This window comes from Drosophila kikkawai, chromosome 2L (assembly GCF_030179895.1).
Source record: "Drosophila kikkawai strain 14028-0561.14 chromosome 2L, DkikHiC1v2, whole genome shotgun sequence".
Classification (NCBI taxonomy): Eukaryota; Metazoa; Arthropoda; class Insecta; order Diptera; family Drosophilidae; genus Drosophila; species Drosophila kikkawai.
In genome coordinates this window covers 24,050,766-24,068,446 of record NC_091728.1, presented here as the reverse complement: position 1 = coordinate 24,068,446, position 17,681 = coordinate 24,050,766, and the positions used below count along the sequence as shown (strand labels likewise).

The 17,681-nt window shown below is 44.4% G+C and overlaps 2 protein-coding genes across 9 annotated transcripts; both read left to right on the top strand.

Annotated features, from left to right (window-relative positions):
* Positions 1-1,186: 1,186 nt before the first annotated feature.
* Dp1 (satellite-binding protein 1 Dp1) lies at positions 1,187-10,665 on the top strand. Its single transcript, XM_017176123.3, has 7 exons — positions 1,187-1,205; positions 2,116-2,192; positions 5,009-5,099; positions 5,161-5,414; positions 5,489-7,342; positions 7,406-8,782; positions 8,849-10,665. Exons 3-7 carry the CDS (start codon positions 5,060-5,062, stop codon positions 9,251-9,253), a joined length of 3,930 nt encoding a protein of 1,309 aa, XP_017031612.1. The 5' UTR covers positions 1,187-1,205; positions 2,116-2,192; positions 5,009-5,059; the 3' UTR covers positions 9,254-10,665.
* Positions 10,666-12,067: 1,402 nt separating this feature from the next.
* Positions 12,068-17,436, top strand: LOC108081213 (tumor protein D52). 8 transcript variants are annotated; one of them, XR_011445182.1, is made up of 7 exons: positions 12,068-12,218; positions 15,353-15,477; positions 15,543-15,703; positions 15,841-15,900; positions 16,101-16,305; positions 16,571-16,870; positions 17,144-17,436. XR_011445182.1 is itself a non-coding variant. In XM_041775940.1 (6 exons), the coding sequence occupies exons 1-6, from the start codon at positions 12,209-12,211 to the stop codon at positions 17,177-17,179; spliced, it is 555 nt and encodes a 184-aa protein (XP_041631874.1). In that variant the 5' UTR covers positions 12,068-12,208; the 3' UTR covers positions 17,180-17,436. The 8 variants fall into 8 exon arrangements, 6 of the variants coding, with proteins under 6 accessions (XP_041631874.1, XP_041631870.1, XP_041631868.1 ...); XM_041775940.1 differs by lacking the exon at positions 16,571-16,870 and having other exon boundaries at positions 16,101-16,263; XM_041775936.2 differs by having other exon boundaries at positions 16,101-16,263; positions 16,571-17,436.
* Positions 17,437-17,681: the final 245 nt, after the last annotated feature.

Here is a 17,681-nt window from a genome sequence, read left to right as displayed (position 1 = left end):
CTTTAAACTTCTCCTAACAAGCCCATATACCGTACATGTTGGCATATCCTCTTAAACTGGAGTTATAAGACTTTAAAAATGTTCTGCCATATTTTGTATGGAGCCGACCCGAGGTTGGTTAACTGTTATGCGATTTTCTCAAAAACTGACGGTCAAAAGAAAATGAAACTTTGCAGAGTAAAACTACAATAAATATCCTTTATCCTGGCATATCGGGTATAGCTGCATATCCTCTGTGAGCCGAGATATAATCAAAATTGCGAAAGCACGATTTTTCAAATGCTTTTTTTTAATAGACCCAAAGGTCAAATCCCCTCAAACCCAGTAAAAATCAATAGTAAATTAATTTTTAAGCATTTATAAACTTTATTTTGTTCAAATTGGTGCCTTATTAACGAAATAAATAAAATATAAAAAATCCCTCAGTGTTCCATTTTCCCACCGTTCCATTTCGACGCTAACTCACCGACGCTAATTTGACGGACATCTGAAATGCCATGAAAATGTACTTTTTATGGCGTTTAAGGATTTTCTTTGGTCACACAGGACAGCTGTTTGTAAACAAATATTCAAAAAAATATATTTAAAATATTAATAAATATTGCATTAAAATGTATTTTGTGGGTTAAATTCCATATTATGGGCTTCCCCTTGACAGCCCCTATCAATGCCACCTTTTTCCTTCAACTTTCCCTCCATTAGGGGTGTCTAAATAAATCAAATGAATTATTTAGACAGCGCGATATCAGCTGTTTACTATCTTGATCTGGCAACGCCATTCAATTTTCGCAGGCTTCATTTTCGTCGTCAGAGTACCGAAAAAAACGACGTGTCTAAAAGTTCTTCTTCTTTTTTTTTCGACACCGTTTTTTTTATATGGAGTTTGGCCGCTGTCTAAATTTATACAGCGGTTTTTTCTCGTCAGAGTACTAGGCTTAAATGTTGATTTTTAACAGATTGTTCCTATGGCAGCTATATGATATAGACGTGCTATAGGGCCAATTTTTTGTGCATATACTTAGAACATTTTTCTTGATTTTTGGTATTAATTTCGTAACGATACATCAACTAGAAGTATTTTTGGCCGCGTCTCCATACAAGCCCAACCACTGTGCGATAGTCAGTTTGACAGTTCCCGCAATGGCCTATCGCCCATCTCTATTTGCCACGTTCGCTCATGTTCATTCACATTTTACTTGGAGTCGGTAACGATGAGTTCCGCGTTCGTGCGTGCTGCCTTCCAATAGAAAGTCTGGGTGTGATTTAAACAGATTCAAGTGAGAGTGGCAGCCTGAATTGGCCAGTGATCCTTGCGGCGGCGAGCGGACGGCCGCAGTTGCATAATTTACGGCGAGAGAGTGCACGGATATACAGTTATGAAGGGCCGGATAGAGCAGGCGGTGGCAGAGGCGGCGGCGGGGCGGTGGTTCGGTGGCCGAACAAGAAGAAGCAGCAACGGCTATTGAAAATTCAGGCCGCCCTGAATACAAGAACGTTTTCCTTAAATTCGGGCGCTCGGCGAAAAACAACGTGTTTTCCAATGGTTGATAATACACGGGCGGCGAACTCGCACACAAACACAAAGGCGGCGGCAGCGGCTGCCGACGACGTCCACGCACACACGGTCATAAAATCACATTCATGTGTGTGTACGTGTGCGCATATATAAGCATATTTGTCCGATTGGAAGGCGCGCGTGCTGTTTTTTTTGTCTTTAAACTTTCCGAATTTCTAGGGGAGAGTAGTGAAGAGGTATCGAACCCCGCCCATTGACCGAAAAGAGGATCTCGGCATAACCTTTCACCAGGCTGAAACATACGGCACTGATTTCCGCATTCCATACTAACGTTCTCACACATACATGCACGCACACCCACGCTCTGCTCCACTTTGACAAAAACAATTGTCCAATAAGCAGCGGCCCGCATATGTTGCCGCTGGCGCTGCTGTTGCCCTACAAAAACGCATACATTGCCGCCCGCCACAGACTTTCTATTGGATTGGGGGAATATGTGCAGCATGCCCGACGAATTGTAGTGTAGGGCATTCATCCTGTGGATGCCACGACGATCTGTATCCGCTAATTGCATTAATATTGTACCAATTGTCTTGCAGCCGACACGCCAAGTTATCAAACTGGATTTGGTCAAAGGAGAGTAAACTAGGCCGGATTTTTTGGATTTTACAGTACCGTAAGTTGAACAACCTTTGCTTCTCCAGTGTTAATTTGCATAGTTTACCATTTGCCGAAAAAAAATACAGAAAAACAGAAAATCTGAAATACTCTTCAGAAAGTAACGGTTGCCTGCTTAAAACTGGCTACGTCAGACTTTTTCTTTGGTCGGAAATTAACAAAAACAAGAATCAATCCGATATGTGCATACCATTTGTATTTATGTATTTATTTACTTAGTTTTTGGTTCAAGCTGAACTTTAAGCGCATTGTATTTGTGCTTTGTCTTCATTTGTCGACGTCAGCGTCGCTGCAGGCGTCACATACGTACGTTTGTGCGCTGGTATTTGCTATGTAGGTATGTTGCTTGTTTTGCTTTTTTTTACCTGTGCCTTCTCGAAAGGTGCCAACACTCGCACAGTCTCGCACTGGCGAAGAAAAAGAGCGACACAGAAATGTGCAGGCACACACACAAGCATAGGCGCACTGGCACTCGATCGTTTTGTTGTAGTTGCCGGCTATCATCCGGTTTTATATGGAGCTCTGTGCTCCCCTGCTCCGTTAAGTTACTTCGTCAAGCTCTCGCTCTCGCGCTCTCTCTACCGCTCTAGTCTCTTCTTTTGACACATTTTTCATGCACACGCACACAGAGGCGGCATACAGAGGAGAATTTATGTGGGGCTTTATCGCCCCCAAATAATTTCTACAGAAAGTTGGTCAAAAATAGTATTTTGCTTTTTAACTATTGTTCTAGCTCTGTTAATGGTTGATTTTTATATAAAAACAAGTACTTGAAAACCAATCTTTTATACCATCTTAGTCTTTTCTCACAAGTACACCGTATAATCCATCCATATAACGTACTGAATTAGTAATCAAACGTCTTATAAAAATGGGAATTTTTCTTTTATCTAAACATTTTTGAATAGTTTATATGACCTGCAACAGAGAGAAACTATCTGAATTAATATTTGTAGATAGTAAATGGTAAAGCATACCGATTAGCTTTAAAACTGAGATACAGATAATACATTGCATTTAAACGGACATCCGGACATAGTTGATCAACTGTTGATACCGATCAATAATTTATATACTTTTTAACCCTAGACGGTCATGCTTCGTCGATTCGACGACGCAAAATCACAAAAGTTCGAAAAATGAAAAAAAGGTCGTTTTTTATTCTTAGTTTTTAAGTATATTCTTAATATAAGAATTAATTATTATTTCTAATTTTGAACAGTTAAAATGATGAATTAAACGATGTTAAATTTTTTTTTGCAATATTTGTTTGTTTTTTAACAATTAAATTAAATTAACAATTAAAATAAGTAATTTTAAAATTGGCGTCGTCGATTCGACGAAGCATAACCTTAACGTAGGAAAAATAAGCATGACCGTCTAGGGTTAAGGTCGCATATGTCTCCTTTATGGCGTTGTAAAATGTACGTTTTCAAACCCCGTTTGATTAAAAAATCCTTGCGTACGCCACTGCCCTTGCTCACTTGTACACACACACACACACAGAAAGACTGGCGATAGTGGCAACTACAATATCATTTTTGTTGTTCTTTAGGTGGAGAGAAAAATGTAGGCTACGAAACTCGTTGGGCATTGATTTAGAAAACTGCTTTTTTTGGTCGAACAAGTGCATGGTCTCCCAGAAATCTCTCCCTCGTTATTTCTCTGTTGCTCTCTTTCTCTTCGCAACCTTTCACCCAAACGAAATCCGACTGATAGCAGCTTATTTCTGGACCTGCACTAATTGCCGCTGTGTGTGTGCACCCATATATCTTCTGGGTAGCGATCGGTCGTCGACGACGCTTATCAGCCGGGAGCAACCGATAGCTATCACTCGGCTCCGGAATCTGCCTGCGTGGCCTGGTGCCTTCGCGTCATCGTCCACTTATCACCAGCAAAGAGCAGAGCAGGCGGCGCAAAACCAGGCAGGCACTTCATCTCACCCATCTCGAGCACTACGTGGCCTTAGCTTTGGCTCTGGGAACACTGAATCTATTTCGGTTTATCAGCGTCATTTCGACGCTCCCCTTTTTGGTCACGCACTGTTTAAAGTGGCGGTCAGTCGAATTGACTTTCAAGTTTCATTTCATTTTTATTTTTATTTTTAATAATTCAGAGCATTTAAAAATGTTACCTTAAATTATTCTTGCATTATTCTGAGAAACAGCTTTTAGTTGTCGAATTTCACAAATACGATCCCCATAATAATAAATCATAAATTCAAAGAAGATAAATAATTATAAGGATAGGATAATATACATCAATACAATAATTACCCAAGACATACAGCTCATTTGTATAAGAAAATAACTAACAGTTGATAGTCAGGGTAAGATCTTTGAATAACGCCTTTTTACAATCAAAACTAAGAATTAGGAATGAAAGAGGTGGCCAGCTTTGCGATCCTTAAAAGACAAATCTAATGCTAAATACATATGTATGTATGTATGTATATATTTTGCGTATGCCGGCACTTCTTGAGTATTTAGCCCTTATCAGCGGAAGGCCGCCACATGCGGGTCTTCGGGTCGTTCTTATCAACACAAAAAGTGGTTTTCGGGGAATCGAAAGTAATGGAAGATGAAACCCGAAGCTGATGAATACATATTCACCGAAATAAAGTAATTTCACTATACCCTTGATTGATTGATCCTGTAGTCCGTTAATTCCTTCAAAAAAATGAACAAAAAAAAACTTACCATGACTAATAATCACTAGCTTAATCAATCGCTGATAAGCTCAATCGATAAGTCCCCCATGGTGTAATAGTTTTTAACACTATTCGATAACCTATCTTTGATTTTTCCTTTTTAGCGTACTGTAAACGACTTGGAACGAAAAAGGACTCTTCTCTTTTTTTAAGTAATGCAAGCAGCAGCAGCAGCAGTGATGGAGGAATCTAACGGTGAGTGGCCGCATCTAAATAACAATGGGAAAAATAATTTATTGTAAAAATGATCGCACAGCAACTACCATCGAGCAACAACCCATCGCCCTCATCAATGGCCAAGAGCAGGTGTCCAACGAGCAGCAACCATCATCGCCCACTACTTCGGTGGCCACGCCCACCAGCACCACCAGCGGCGGCACTGGCAATGCCACACCCGCCTTTAGCTACGACGACCTGTTCCCGGCTCTGCCGGCCAACACCTCGGCGCCGTCGCAATCCGGAGCTTCCAGCTCGACGATAGCCCGTGTGACTAGCTCGCAGAAGACGCAGGTAAGCACCTGGCTGAATTACATATGGCTCATCCTTTGAAATAATATATTTACTCTTTCCGGCTTCCTTTGCAGGTGTTGCATGTTCCCTGCGAGGAGCGCAAGTCCACGGAATCGGAGAAGTTTGGCGAAGGCGAGTCGAAGCGGATTTGCCAGCAGATCACCAAGGAGACGGGCGCCCAGATCGAGATCGTTAGCGGCAAAAACCAATCGCTTACCTTCTTGATCAAGGGCAAGCAGAGCGAGCTGCTGGACGCTCGCCGTAAGATTCTGATGAGCTTCTCGACGCAGGCCAGTCGTCAGGTGACCGTTCCGCGGGAGCACTACCGCGTCATCCTCGGCAAGGGTGGCCAGCGGCTGCGCGACCTTGAGCGCCTCACCTCCACGCGCATCAACATCCCCAGCCAAGGTGACGAGAGTGAGTTCATCACCATTGCCGGCACCAAGGAGGGCATCGAAAAGGCCGAACAGGAGATCCGTCAGCTGTCCGCCGAGCAGTACAAGAAGTCGTCGGACCGCACCACGGTGCCCAAGATCTACCATCCGTTCATTGTTGGTCCCTATAGCGAGAACCTGAACAAGTTGCAGGAGGAGACGGGCGCCAAGATCAATGTGCCGCCGCAGCAGGTGCAGAAGGACGAGATCATCATCTCTGGCGAGAAGGATGCCGTTGCAGCGGCAAAGGCGAAGGTGGAGGCCATCTACAAGGAGATGGAGAAGAAATGCTCCACCGTCAGTGTGGAGGTGGCCAAGCCACAGCATCGTTATGTTATCGGTCCCAAGGGCTCCACCATCGCCGAGATCCTGCAGCTGACCGGTGTGTCCGTGGAGATGCCGCCCAATGACTCCACCCTTGAGACCATCACTCTGCGCGGACCCCAGGTGGCCCTGGGAAATGCGCTCACCGTGGTTTACCAAAAGGCCAACTCTGTGAAGTCGGTGGAGATCAATGCGCCGCACTGGATCCACAAGTATGTGATTGGTCGCAAGGGCGCCAACATGAAGCAGCTGGAGGAGAACTGCCCCAACGTGAACGTCAACTGCCTGGAGGACAAGATCAAGCTGGAGGGTGATCCCGAGAACGTAGACCGGGCTGTCTCATACCTGACCGAAATTATCCGCAACTACGAGGATAACTTCACCTTCGAGGTAATGACGGTCAATCCCTCGTACTACAAGCACATTATCGGCAAGGCTGGCGCCAATGTCAACCGTCTGAAGGATGAGCTTAAGGTGAACATCAACATCGAGGAGCGCGAGGGCCAGAACAACATCCGCATCGAGGGGCCCAAGGAGGGAGTGCGGCTGGCGCAGCTTGAGTTACAAGAAAAAATCGACAAACTGGAAAACGAAAAATCGAAGGATGTGATCATCGATCGCCGTCTGCACCGTTCCATTATCGGCGCCAAGGGCGAGAAGATTCGTGAGGTGAAGGACCGCTATCGACAGGTGACGATCACGATACCCACGCCCCAGGAAAACACCGACATTGTAAAGCTTCGCGGACCCAAGGAAGATGTGGACAAGTGCCACAAGGATCTGCTCAAGCTTGTCAAGGAGATCCAAGAGTCATCGCACATCATCGAGGTGCCCATCTTTAAGCAGTTCCACAAGTTCGTCATCGGCAAGGGAGGCGCTAACATCAAGAAGATCCGTGACGAGACGCAGACCAAGATCGATTTACCGGCCGAGGGAGACACCAACGAGGTGATCGTCATCACCGGAAAGAAGGAGAACGTCCTTGAGGCCAAGGAACGCATCCAGAAGATCCAGAACGAGCTCTCCGACATCGTCACCGAGGAAGTGCAGATCCCGCCCAAGTACTACAACTCGATCATCGGCACTGGCGGCAAGCTCATTTCCTCCATCATGGAGGAATGCGGCGGCGTGTCCATCAAGTTCCCCAACAGCGACTCCAAGAGCGATAAGGTAAGGAATTATCTTCCCTGGCATCACAAATCGGTTTATTGAAAATTCGGTTCCGTGCTTTAGGTCACCATTCGGGGTCCCAAGGATGATGTGGAGAAGGCCAAGGGCCAGCTGTTGGAGCTGGCCAACGAGCGGCAGTTGGCTTCCTTTACTGCCGAGGTGCGTGCCAAACAGCAGCACCACAAGTTCCTCATCGGTAAGAACGGCGCGTCCATCCGCAAGATTCGTGACGCTACCGGTGCCCGCATTATCTTCCCCTCGAACGAGGACACCGACAAGGAGGTGATCACCATCATTGGAAAGGAGGATAGCGTGAAGAAGGCCCGCGAGCAGCTGGAAGCGATCATCAAGGAGTGCGACGAGGTCACCGAGGGTGAGGTAGCCGTCGATCCCAAGCACCACAAGCACTTTGTGGCCAAGCGCGGCACCATCTTGCATCGTATTGCCGAGGAGTGCGGCGGCGTGATGATCTCCTTCCCCCGCGCCGGCACCAATTCGGATAAGGTGACGATCAAGGGCGCCAAGGACTGCATCGAAGCGGCCCGCCAGCGTATCGAGGAGATCGTTGCCGATTTGGAGGCGCAGACCACCATCGAGGTGGTGATCCCGCAGCGCCAGCACCGCACTATAATGGGTGCTCGAGGCTTCAAGGTGCAGCAGGTGACCTCTGAGTTCGATGTGCAAATAAAGTTCCCCGATCGCGATGCCACCGAGCCCGTCGAGGGCCTCACCAATGGCGGTAGCGGAGTTAACGGCGCCGGCGATGGCCAGGACGGCGAGCAGGAAGCGGAGGCGGCAGAGCCAGTGCGTCAGTGCGACGTAATCCGCATCACGGGCAGGATCGAGAAGTGCGAGGCCGCCAAACAGGCCCTGCTCGATCTCATTCCCATCGAAGAAGAGTTGTCGGTGCCTTTCGACCTGCACCGCACCATCATTGGACCGCGTGGAGCCAATGTCCGTCAGTTCATGTCCACGCACGATGTGCACGTGGAGCTGCCGCCCAGTGAGCTCAGATCGGACGTGATCAAGGTCTCTGGAACGCCCGCCCGCGTGGCCGATGCGCGCGAGGCCCTGGAGAAGATGATCGAGGAGTACGAGGCCGATCGGGCCGACCGTGAACTGCGCTCCTACGTCCTCCAGGTGGACGTGGACACCGAGTACCACTCGAAGCTCATTGGCCGCCATGGCGCCGTGATTAACAAGCTGCGTGCCGATCACGACGTCAACATTTCGCTGCCCAAGCGCGACGATCCCAATCAGCGCATCATCTCCATCACCGGCTACCAGGCCAAGGCTGAGGCAGCACGCGATGCGATCCTGGAGATCGTCGGCGACCTCCAGACCCTCCACCGCGAGGTAATTGAGATCGATACGCGCATCCACTCGCACATCATTGGCCATCGCGGACGCACCATCCGCAAGATCATCGAGGATCACAAGGTGAGCGTGTGCTCTGAAAAGCCTCCTTGAGTTAGTTTCTATCGATTTTATAACTTTTTCAATCAGGTGGACATCAAGTTCCCCACTTCCGACGAAGCTCAAACCAATCCCAATGCCGTGACCATCATTGGCAAGGAGGAGGACGTTGAGAACGCCAAGGAAGTGCTCTTGAGCATGGCCGAGGACTACGAGCGTGATTACTTGGAGAACTTGCCGCCATCACCGCAGCCACAGACGGTCGGCGCTTTCCTAACTGGGTCAGGATCTGGACCCGGTTCTGGCAGCGGCGCTGGCGGTGCTGCCAGCGAGAACGGTTTCGTCATCAAGGACGCGCCGTGGGAGAAGAAGCAGCAGGCCAAGAATCTGACTGCGCCGAACACTCAGTCGCAGGAGGACTTTCCTCACTTCGCTGCTGGCGGAGCTCCGGCCACCACCACGCCCATCACTTCAGTGTGGGGGCCCAAGAACTAAGGTCGCCCTGCAGCAGCGTCAGCGGCAGCAGCAACAGTAGCAGCAATAACTACGCGTCGGGGTGCGCCGGGGGTCGGAGCTGGAGCTGGGCGGCAGAGCAGCGGCGGCAGTCGTGCGAACGGATGTCTCCTTAGTCGAAAACTAGTGTCAAAAACAAACGGTATATAGGTTGTCTCCCAGGAGCTTTTGTACAAAGCAATTTGTGCACGTTAATTGAAACAAAAAAAGGAAAAAAGAAAATGTGAATGACAAAACAAAACCAAGCAACTATTTTTGTATATGATTTGATACAGAATCGAACCCCAAAACACACACGATCGCAAAGCATAACAACAACAACAACGACACTCACACTCACACACGATGAAATTGCATTTATACAACATAGAATACAAGAACCGCGAAATGAGCAACAGACAACATAAAACTGAGAAACTGACTCACACGCCCACCCCAACCCGTTCCCCGTCACCCCCGATGTGTCACTTTATACATAAAACACTTAATTGCCAATTTCTTTTTTGATATAATAACCAACCATTCTTCATTGCAATACGAAACAAAGCACATAAAATATTCTAATTAGTTGAAGAGAGCTCCCCCCGAAAAGTATGGTTTTGTTAATTGAATTTTGAAAGGAAATGAACGAAAGTACATAATTGTAAGCATAAAATGTTAATTATTTACATTTACACAATCAATTTGTAATTTCGATCCTCTGTCTCTGTCCTCTCCGCCTCGCTTTTATCTTAGCTTGATTATATTCCATACTCAGATGTAGATGTTCGTTTTCGGAAGATTCCCCCCTCGAAAAGTTAGTGATTATTATGATTTATGCGGCGGAATGTAAAGGCCAACTAAATGTTAATGAACGTTAATTGTATTTGTAAAAACGTTTCCCCGAGCGAGAGAGTGTGGATGATGGAGGTGGCGAATATTATTTGAACAGCAATTATATAATTATACAACAATTTATACATTACAATTTACACTCTCAGCTCCTATTCCCACTCTCCCGGATCCTGCAAAGGCGAACCCGAACACACACACACAACACAAACACACCCCTACTATTCACATTTCAAAATGAGTACCAACATTTTAATTTTGTGCAATCCCCTTGATTTATATTAAATTGTTTTCGACTTATGTTTTCCGCTCTTAACTTAAATTTGTATGCTCCGCGGTGTGCATGGCCTTAAAAAAAAGGGAAAAATATAGAAAACACCCGAGTCCTACCAGTACTTTGTTGACTTTTCAGTTTTTTCCACCGCGCATTATATAATCTGACAGTTGAAACACAAAAGTATGAGAAAAAATTTTAATTTTTTACTATTACTATTCAATAAAATTATAAACAAAAAACAAAAAAACCATATAAAACCATAAATAAAAAACGTAAACAAATTGTATCTATTTCGTTTCTTCGTTCGTTTTCTTCCGTTTTTGGATTGCTTCTGTTTAATTTGTTTGATTTTTTTTTTAGAAAAAGAAACCTAAAATGATAACACCAAGAATATAACAGACCTGATATTGTAAATTTTTAAAAAATATACATACATATTTACAACAACTGCATTAGTAATTCTAAGAACGTAGCGAATACGACGAAATGATATAAATGTATATATTTTCCTATATTAACGGACAAAATCAAATGTACGACGAGAAGAGACGGAAGGCAAGGGCATTCGGTGGCATTTTGCACGGGCTGCAAAACAAGATATTTTCACTCACGACTCAACGTTTTTTATTACAATTATTATTATCATTTCAAATGCAGATATATGGCAGAAACATTCATCCGTTTGTATTTATTTCTTTTGAAATACAAAAGTTTTAAACTGAAACTTGCGTTTGAATAACGGTCAATTCATTTTGAATTGCCAACTCTGGATGATAGTGTTGGGAAAGCTTCGATTAATTAAAGTTTGGGGCATGCAACTTTAATTTAAAAAAATTAAGATTTATTTAAACAAAACTTAAACACAAAAGAAATATACACTAAATGATATTTAACAAGAAAGGAAGCTAACTTCGGCACGCCGAAGTTTGTATACCCTTGCAGATATTATTTCATTACATTTTACCTATACTTATTATGTTTACAGTTTGACAGTTACAGTTTTGCATTCCCAGCTTTACATTTTGTATACATCTACCGATCGGTTTATATGGCTGCTATATGATATAGTTGTCCGATTTTTATGAAATTTATACCAAAATTTTAGAACAATAAAAAAAGCCTATATCTCGAAGTAGATACAAATACGTTGAAAAACAACGAAGCTATAATTTTTTTCCTATTAATTTCCCGATCGTTCCTATGGCAGCTATATCATATAGTCGTCCGATTTTCATAAAATTTTTTATTAAAATTCAGAAATAATATAAAATGGCCATATCTAAAAAATGGTGCAAAAATATTGAAAAACAGCAAAGTTATAATTTTTTTTCTAAAAATTTATCGGACATTTGTATGGCAGCTATATGATATAGTCGTCCGATCCGGCCTGTTCCGACATATATAGCAGTGAGAGTATATAGAAGACTATATGCAAAGTTTCATTCAGATAGCTTTAAAACTGAGGGACTAGTTTGCGTAGAAACGGACAGACGGACGGACGGACAGACGGACAGACGGACATGGCTAGATCGACTCGGCTGTTGATGCTGATCAAGAATATATATACTTTATAGGGTCGGAAAGGTCTCCTTCAGTGCGTTGCAAACTTCTGACTGAAATTATAATACCCTGCAAGGGTATAAAAATTATCGATAAATTGATAAATTGGGCTTTTTGCTCATGGCCTCTCTCCATTCTTGAGCTGCGGTCACACTGCTCAGAAGCTCGGCAACAAAAAATAATTTTCAACTTAAAATTTTAGCGACAAGTGCGTTTTGTCTCGAAACAAATAACCAAAATTGCAAAAGTCCACCGGAGTTAACGTCGCCATGGAGGACCGTAAGTCTCCCGCTCCGGCGGAAAGTGCAATCAATGCAATTTACAAGCCGCTGCACACGTTCCGGCAGAGGTGTATCTTCTGCCATTGCTTGGGGGACGACAGCTACCTTGTGTACCTTTGTTTGTGCGGTGCCGCCAATTAGGAATTCATTGTCGCAGGACGCTGATTCAGCGGACGACTTGCAGGTGTAGAAAACCCAGAGTAAATAGGGTGTTGGGCCTGGCCTTGGAGCGGCGCTGGAATCGGCAGATGAGTCATGTTTCTGATTTGCGTAGGGTGAAAGGCTTTCCAACAGCCAAGCTCGCCAACTCGTGGGAGTCGTTCGACATGTCGTGAATGTGGAAAGAGGAAGAATGTGGGAATGCTAAGGTGGAAAATGTGAGGCGTAAACACATTTTACTTTATGTGGACGGCGATGTAAACATTGCATTTTATTCGGACGCCGCTGCATACGTGGCTGCAACAGCCGAAGCGCAAATTCTGAAGAGTCGGGGGTGGAGCAGGAACGCCTCCTCCGCGTATGTGGTTTTTATCAGTACATATTGGTGCCCCGTTAATTGTCCGAGCTTTGCTCTTCATCCAATAACTCTGAAGCAGCCAATAATTGGCCATTGCCTCCACTTGTTGAGCGTTCGATTGGCCCTGCCACAACAACAAAGACGTAAACAGCAGCACCAGCAGCAGAGGCTTCCATAAAACCAGACCCAAATATACAGGCATACACACACACAGATAAAGTAAGCCCTCGCCAAGTGGCACAATTACATCAGGTTCTTGTGTGCTGAAGAGTGGACAATGGTTGAGAAAAACTGGGAAAATTCAGCATAAAATAATATAATGCTAATTGCTATTTAGTCTTTGAAGTACATGTACAGTAAATACAAGTTAGGCGGGATTTGTTTTATTATAAACAATGTTTTTCCTTTGCTGTTATAGAGTAGAAACTTGGGAGACTCAGTTTAGATAAGTTATACTACGAAAAATAGTGGTAATTATATCCCATTAGCAAAAAAGCAAACAACAGTAAAAATAAAAGACACATTCATTCTAAATTGTTGGTTAAGAAAGACATCTATATATCTAGAGTATTTACAGTAGGTAATGGCTAAGAACCATTCCAAACCAATCTACTGCTTTCTTACAGTTGAATATAAAGGTTAAAGTACCATTGATAAATTATTTATTCTTAGTCCTTTACTAACTAGGTATGTACATGTGATAAGCCTTCTGTAATCTTCAATTCATTGTTCTCAGAAACAGCATTAAGTATGTTGATTATTATTACCAGAAACATCAACATTTTGGTTTTTTTTAGAGTTTGTAATTTGTTTCATGAAATATTTATAGCATAAAACTAATGCATTTCAAGACTTGGCTTATCGTTCTCCATTGATGACTTGAAAACTTAAAAATAGGCGTCTTTTAAAGGTGTTCCACATTTTAATAACTATGATTGTTATTAAATTAAATTTTTTATTTCCAGTATTTTCATAAATTCAGCCTATTCCATAGCTTACTCATCACATTGTTGAAGTTTATCAAAGACCCGATAGATAGTGACATTTAATTGGATATTTATCAACAGTTTGACATCGACAATTGCCGCTAAATTGATTTATTTAGTAACAAAATGATAAAGTCTAAAAGTCGCTAAAGTTTGCTGACCAACCATGCCGTCTCTCTTAAGCAATGTTTACTGTACTTGGTAGTATTTACTGCTGCTGCTGCTTGCTCTTTTTGAAGTTGCCCCTTTTTGCTTTGCGCTCTTTTATTTTTTGCGGCGTTGCTTTCGTCTTTCGTGCTGACACGAATCATCATGGCAAGCGGAGCCAGCCAAGCTAAGCCAAGCCAGCTACCACTCACCATCTACCTATTTCTAAGCCAAGATCGAGTCAGTTGGCTCTTGGCCGTGGGAGAGCGTGGAAGCAGAGGCCCAGAACCGGAACATAAACCGCTGGCCATACAGAAACTGAAACCGAAAACAAGCTCTGCGATCTCGTGTATTGGAGAGCAGGGGTATTTTTATGTGGAACTCGGTGGCGCACGAACTAAAAGCTCAGCAAAGACCCAGAGAGCGAGGAAAATGTGCGCCAGCGCTGACCGTGGAAACTTGATACGCGCCCAGGTGTAGGCCAAGAGAAGACCACATGCTCCTCCGCCAGCAGCTGCCTCTGCTGCTGCCACGTTCAAAATAGAAAGTGCTGTTCGGCGGCTGCCAAAGATGAAACAAACCGCCGCAGAATGAGCGAATCGGAGCCGAATAGCCTGGAGTTCATTGAGGACTCCTACCTGCCGGGCATCGATGATCTCACCACCTTTACCCCGTCACTGGATCCGGATCCGGCGCTCAGCGATGACGATGATGCCTTGGATTGGTACGGCGATGCGCCCGAGGATAGCGAAGCGGAGCTTTATCTGCGCAACCTAACGCTAGATCAAATCTTTTACGATGTGGACTCGGACTACACCAACAGCCTGGAGCTGCAGGCCGTGGAAACGGAGTTCATGGGCGCCAAGCTGGCTAACCAGGCGCCCACCGCCTCGATGGCCAAGCGCTTCCGCCTCAAGTTCTTCGCCAAGCGAACTATGCGCGACCTGAAGGTCACGTTCATAGACTTCTCCAAGCCGTATCTGGCCAAGATTTCGAACAGTGATAACTACAAGAGATTCCTCAATATAGCCCAACGTAGTAGAGGTACTAAGATGGGGGTTCCAGGCGTAGCTTAGGGTTCTTCTCTTGTCATATTTCCCCGTTTAAGCCCATGACTAACCGAAGACTAACTTCTCTCTGTCTCTCCCTCTTTCTTCTCGTGTGCTGCCGCCTTTCGGCCCGACAGTTTGTGAGTATTTAACCAAAAACTAAACCCGAAAACTAACCTAATTATCCAAACTCATGTCTTTGCAATTGTACAAAACCAAAACGAACTAACCGAATTCGGTGTACTCTCAGCCTATGACAAAGTCTTTGAGGAAGTTGCTTTCAAAGGAGGTACATACATAAACCCTGCCCTTCCCCGCAGACAACATCCAAATTAAGCTACAGACAGTTACCCCACCCACAGCACTCGATTTTACCTTGTCCCCACTCTGATTTATGGAAATGTAATGGCCATCCTTTCTTTTCCTGGCACAGATAACACAGCCAACCTGTCGGAGCCCACATCTCCAGCCGCTTCTGTGGCCTCCGCAGAAATTGCCGCCGAGTTTGCTGCGCTGTCCGTAGAGGAGAAGGAGCAGCGGCGTGCCGAGTGGAGTCAGGTGAGAGGATTTGCAGGAAGATTTCTGAATTAAAAACGAAACTTACGTTGCTTTTACTTTTGCAGGAGCTGGCCCGCGTTGAGGAGGAGATCAACACGCTGCGCACCGTTCTCGCTTCGAAGACGCGACATGCATCCGATCTCAAACGCAAGCTGGGCATCACCGTCTGGAAGGAGGTGACGGATGACATGAATCAGGGACTGAAGAACATCAAAGAAAGCACTGTGTAAGTGTACGATTACCGCCTTTAAACCCGACTAGCAGCCGGCAGCAGCCATTAATCATTGATCTCCTAATTTCTAACCGAGCCTTTGTTTTTAAACCCATGTTAAACGATAAAAAACAACATGTATTTATATTTAGTTACCAATCGGTGGAGCAGAGCGTGGAGAGTTTTACTAAAGCCGTGCACGAGGCACCCCTGTAAGTAACGTGGGTTGTGGATCGCTCGCCTCTCGGGTCTAACGCCGTGTCTCACGCATCTTCCTCCTCTAACACAATAACAACTCTTCTCCCGCCTGTTTTGTGACTAAAAGCACTTCCGTTTGCCCACTTTATGTTGATCGGACGCCTTCCTCCCGACGAGTAACTAATGTTGGGCTATCGTTATTGTCTTTCCACAGCTATCAGCGGACTGAGTCGGTGCTGAAGTCGACGGGCGAGAAGACCGCCTCGGTGTTTGGCAGCATCACCAGTGGCATTTCCTCGAAATTGTCGCAAATGAAAAACTCCGAGTCGATGCGTTCTATTGAGGCTTCGGTGGGCTCTGCCTACGAGAACGTTAAAGTAAGCTATGAACACAACAATTTTATGTGCCAATCTCATGCGGTAACTACTATTTTATTATATATCTCTCTGTCTCCACACACACACATCTGTCTCATACTGTTGCGATTCGTTTTGGTTCCCATCTAACTAACCCATCTCAATTGCATCTCACACACCTGCTCACGCACCCTCTTAAACTCACACTCTGATTGGAACTCTCTTTTCGGTTGATTTTGCCTGCTTACACAACGAACTCCTTGGGACATTGTGGCTGCACTCGAAACTATTACAAACTGTGTCCGCTTTTCTGTTCTATCTATTGTAGACCAAGGTGACATCGCGTTCGGGCTCGGTATCCAGTTTCCCGGACGCTCTGGACGAGAGCAACACATCCTCGGGCCTGAACTCACCCACAGACGCGCTCACTAAGTAGAGGTTCCTCCAGAAGGGAATCCCATAACTTAGCGTCGAAGCGTTGAAAAGCGAAGAAAACTATTCTACACACACACAGTACACTAAAGACCCAAAAACAACACACAAACACACTCTAATAACTCATTAAACTAACTACGAATTGTCGTGTCTGCACACTAACCACAGGATCAGAATTTAACTTAAAGATCAAGTACGTGTGTTGCATATACATATAACTGGAAATAACTGTAAATCTGTGCAACATATATTGGCTTGATGGGAGCACATACAGGCTCGAACTGCATGAATTGTTTTTGAACTTGAAGCCGAATTCATTTATCTAACCATCAGTCTAATGTGTACTTGCAAAGACCAAATAATTATATTCGGAAGCCGTCATTCCCAGGGTCTTTTCTTTCCAATACTTAGTTGTCGTTTTTAGCGGATAACAAATACAAATATATATATTTTATTTCTTCTCTAGGCCTTGAGTCACGTGGTTAGATGGCGATCCCATTGAGAAGCAAACTTGCAAAATTTCCTACGATCCAATATATATTATTCGAATTGCGATTCAGAGCTTGTGTGCAAAAATAACAAAATAACGAAAATCCATTGGTAATTTTAAGAGGTTCGGGTACAACCCGTACTGCTAAAGAAACTGAAAACATGTAAATCGCACCCGATTTGTTGCTATATAATGCTGATCTAAGATTTGCTATATGTGTATATGAAAAACTTTGAATAAATGCAATTTTTTGCCCCTGTAAAAGAGAACGTTACTCGAGTTATTTTGGGGAATCTAAGATCTTACTTGGGTATTTTTTAAGAAGGGGTTTATTTATTATTTGTTAACGCGACTATTAATTAAGCTTAGAAATGAGTATTCCTAGCAACGCCTATTATCTGTACTTTATATTATAGTCTGAAAGTTCATTAAAAGCATTAGGGGGGTCTTCCCATTGAGCAACTTTATTTATAGCTTAGGTAGTTGTGAATATGCCCCTAAAAGGATTTTTAGA

Excerpts from the sequence above, each read along its gene's own strand:
- Dp1 (XM_017176123.3), top strand. The coding sequence starts at position 5,060 with ATGCAAGCAGCAGCAGCAGCAGTGATGGAGGAATCTAACG. Across the intron at positions 5,100-5,160 it reads AGTGATGGAGGAATCTAACG|CAACTACCATCGAGCAACAA; the intron begins GTGAGTGGCCGC and ends ATGATCGCACAG. Across the intron at positions 5,415-5,488 it reads CTAGCTCGCAGAAGACGCAG|GTGTTGCATGTTCCCTGCGA; the intron begins GTAAGCACCTGG and ends CTTCCTTTGCAG.
- LOC108081213 (XM_041775934.1), top strand. Across the intron at positions 15,478-15,542 it reads GGCGTGCCGAGTGGAGTCAG|GAGCTGGCCCGCGTTGAGGA; the intron begins GTGAGAGGATTT and ends TTACTTTTGCAG. Across the intron at positions 15,704-15,840 it reads AACATCAAAGAAAGCACTGT|TTACCAATCGGTGGAGCAGA; the intron begins GTAAGTGTACGA and ends ATTTATATTTAG.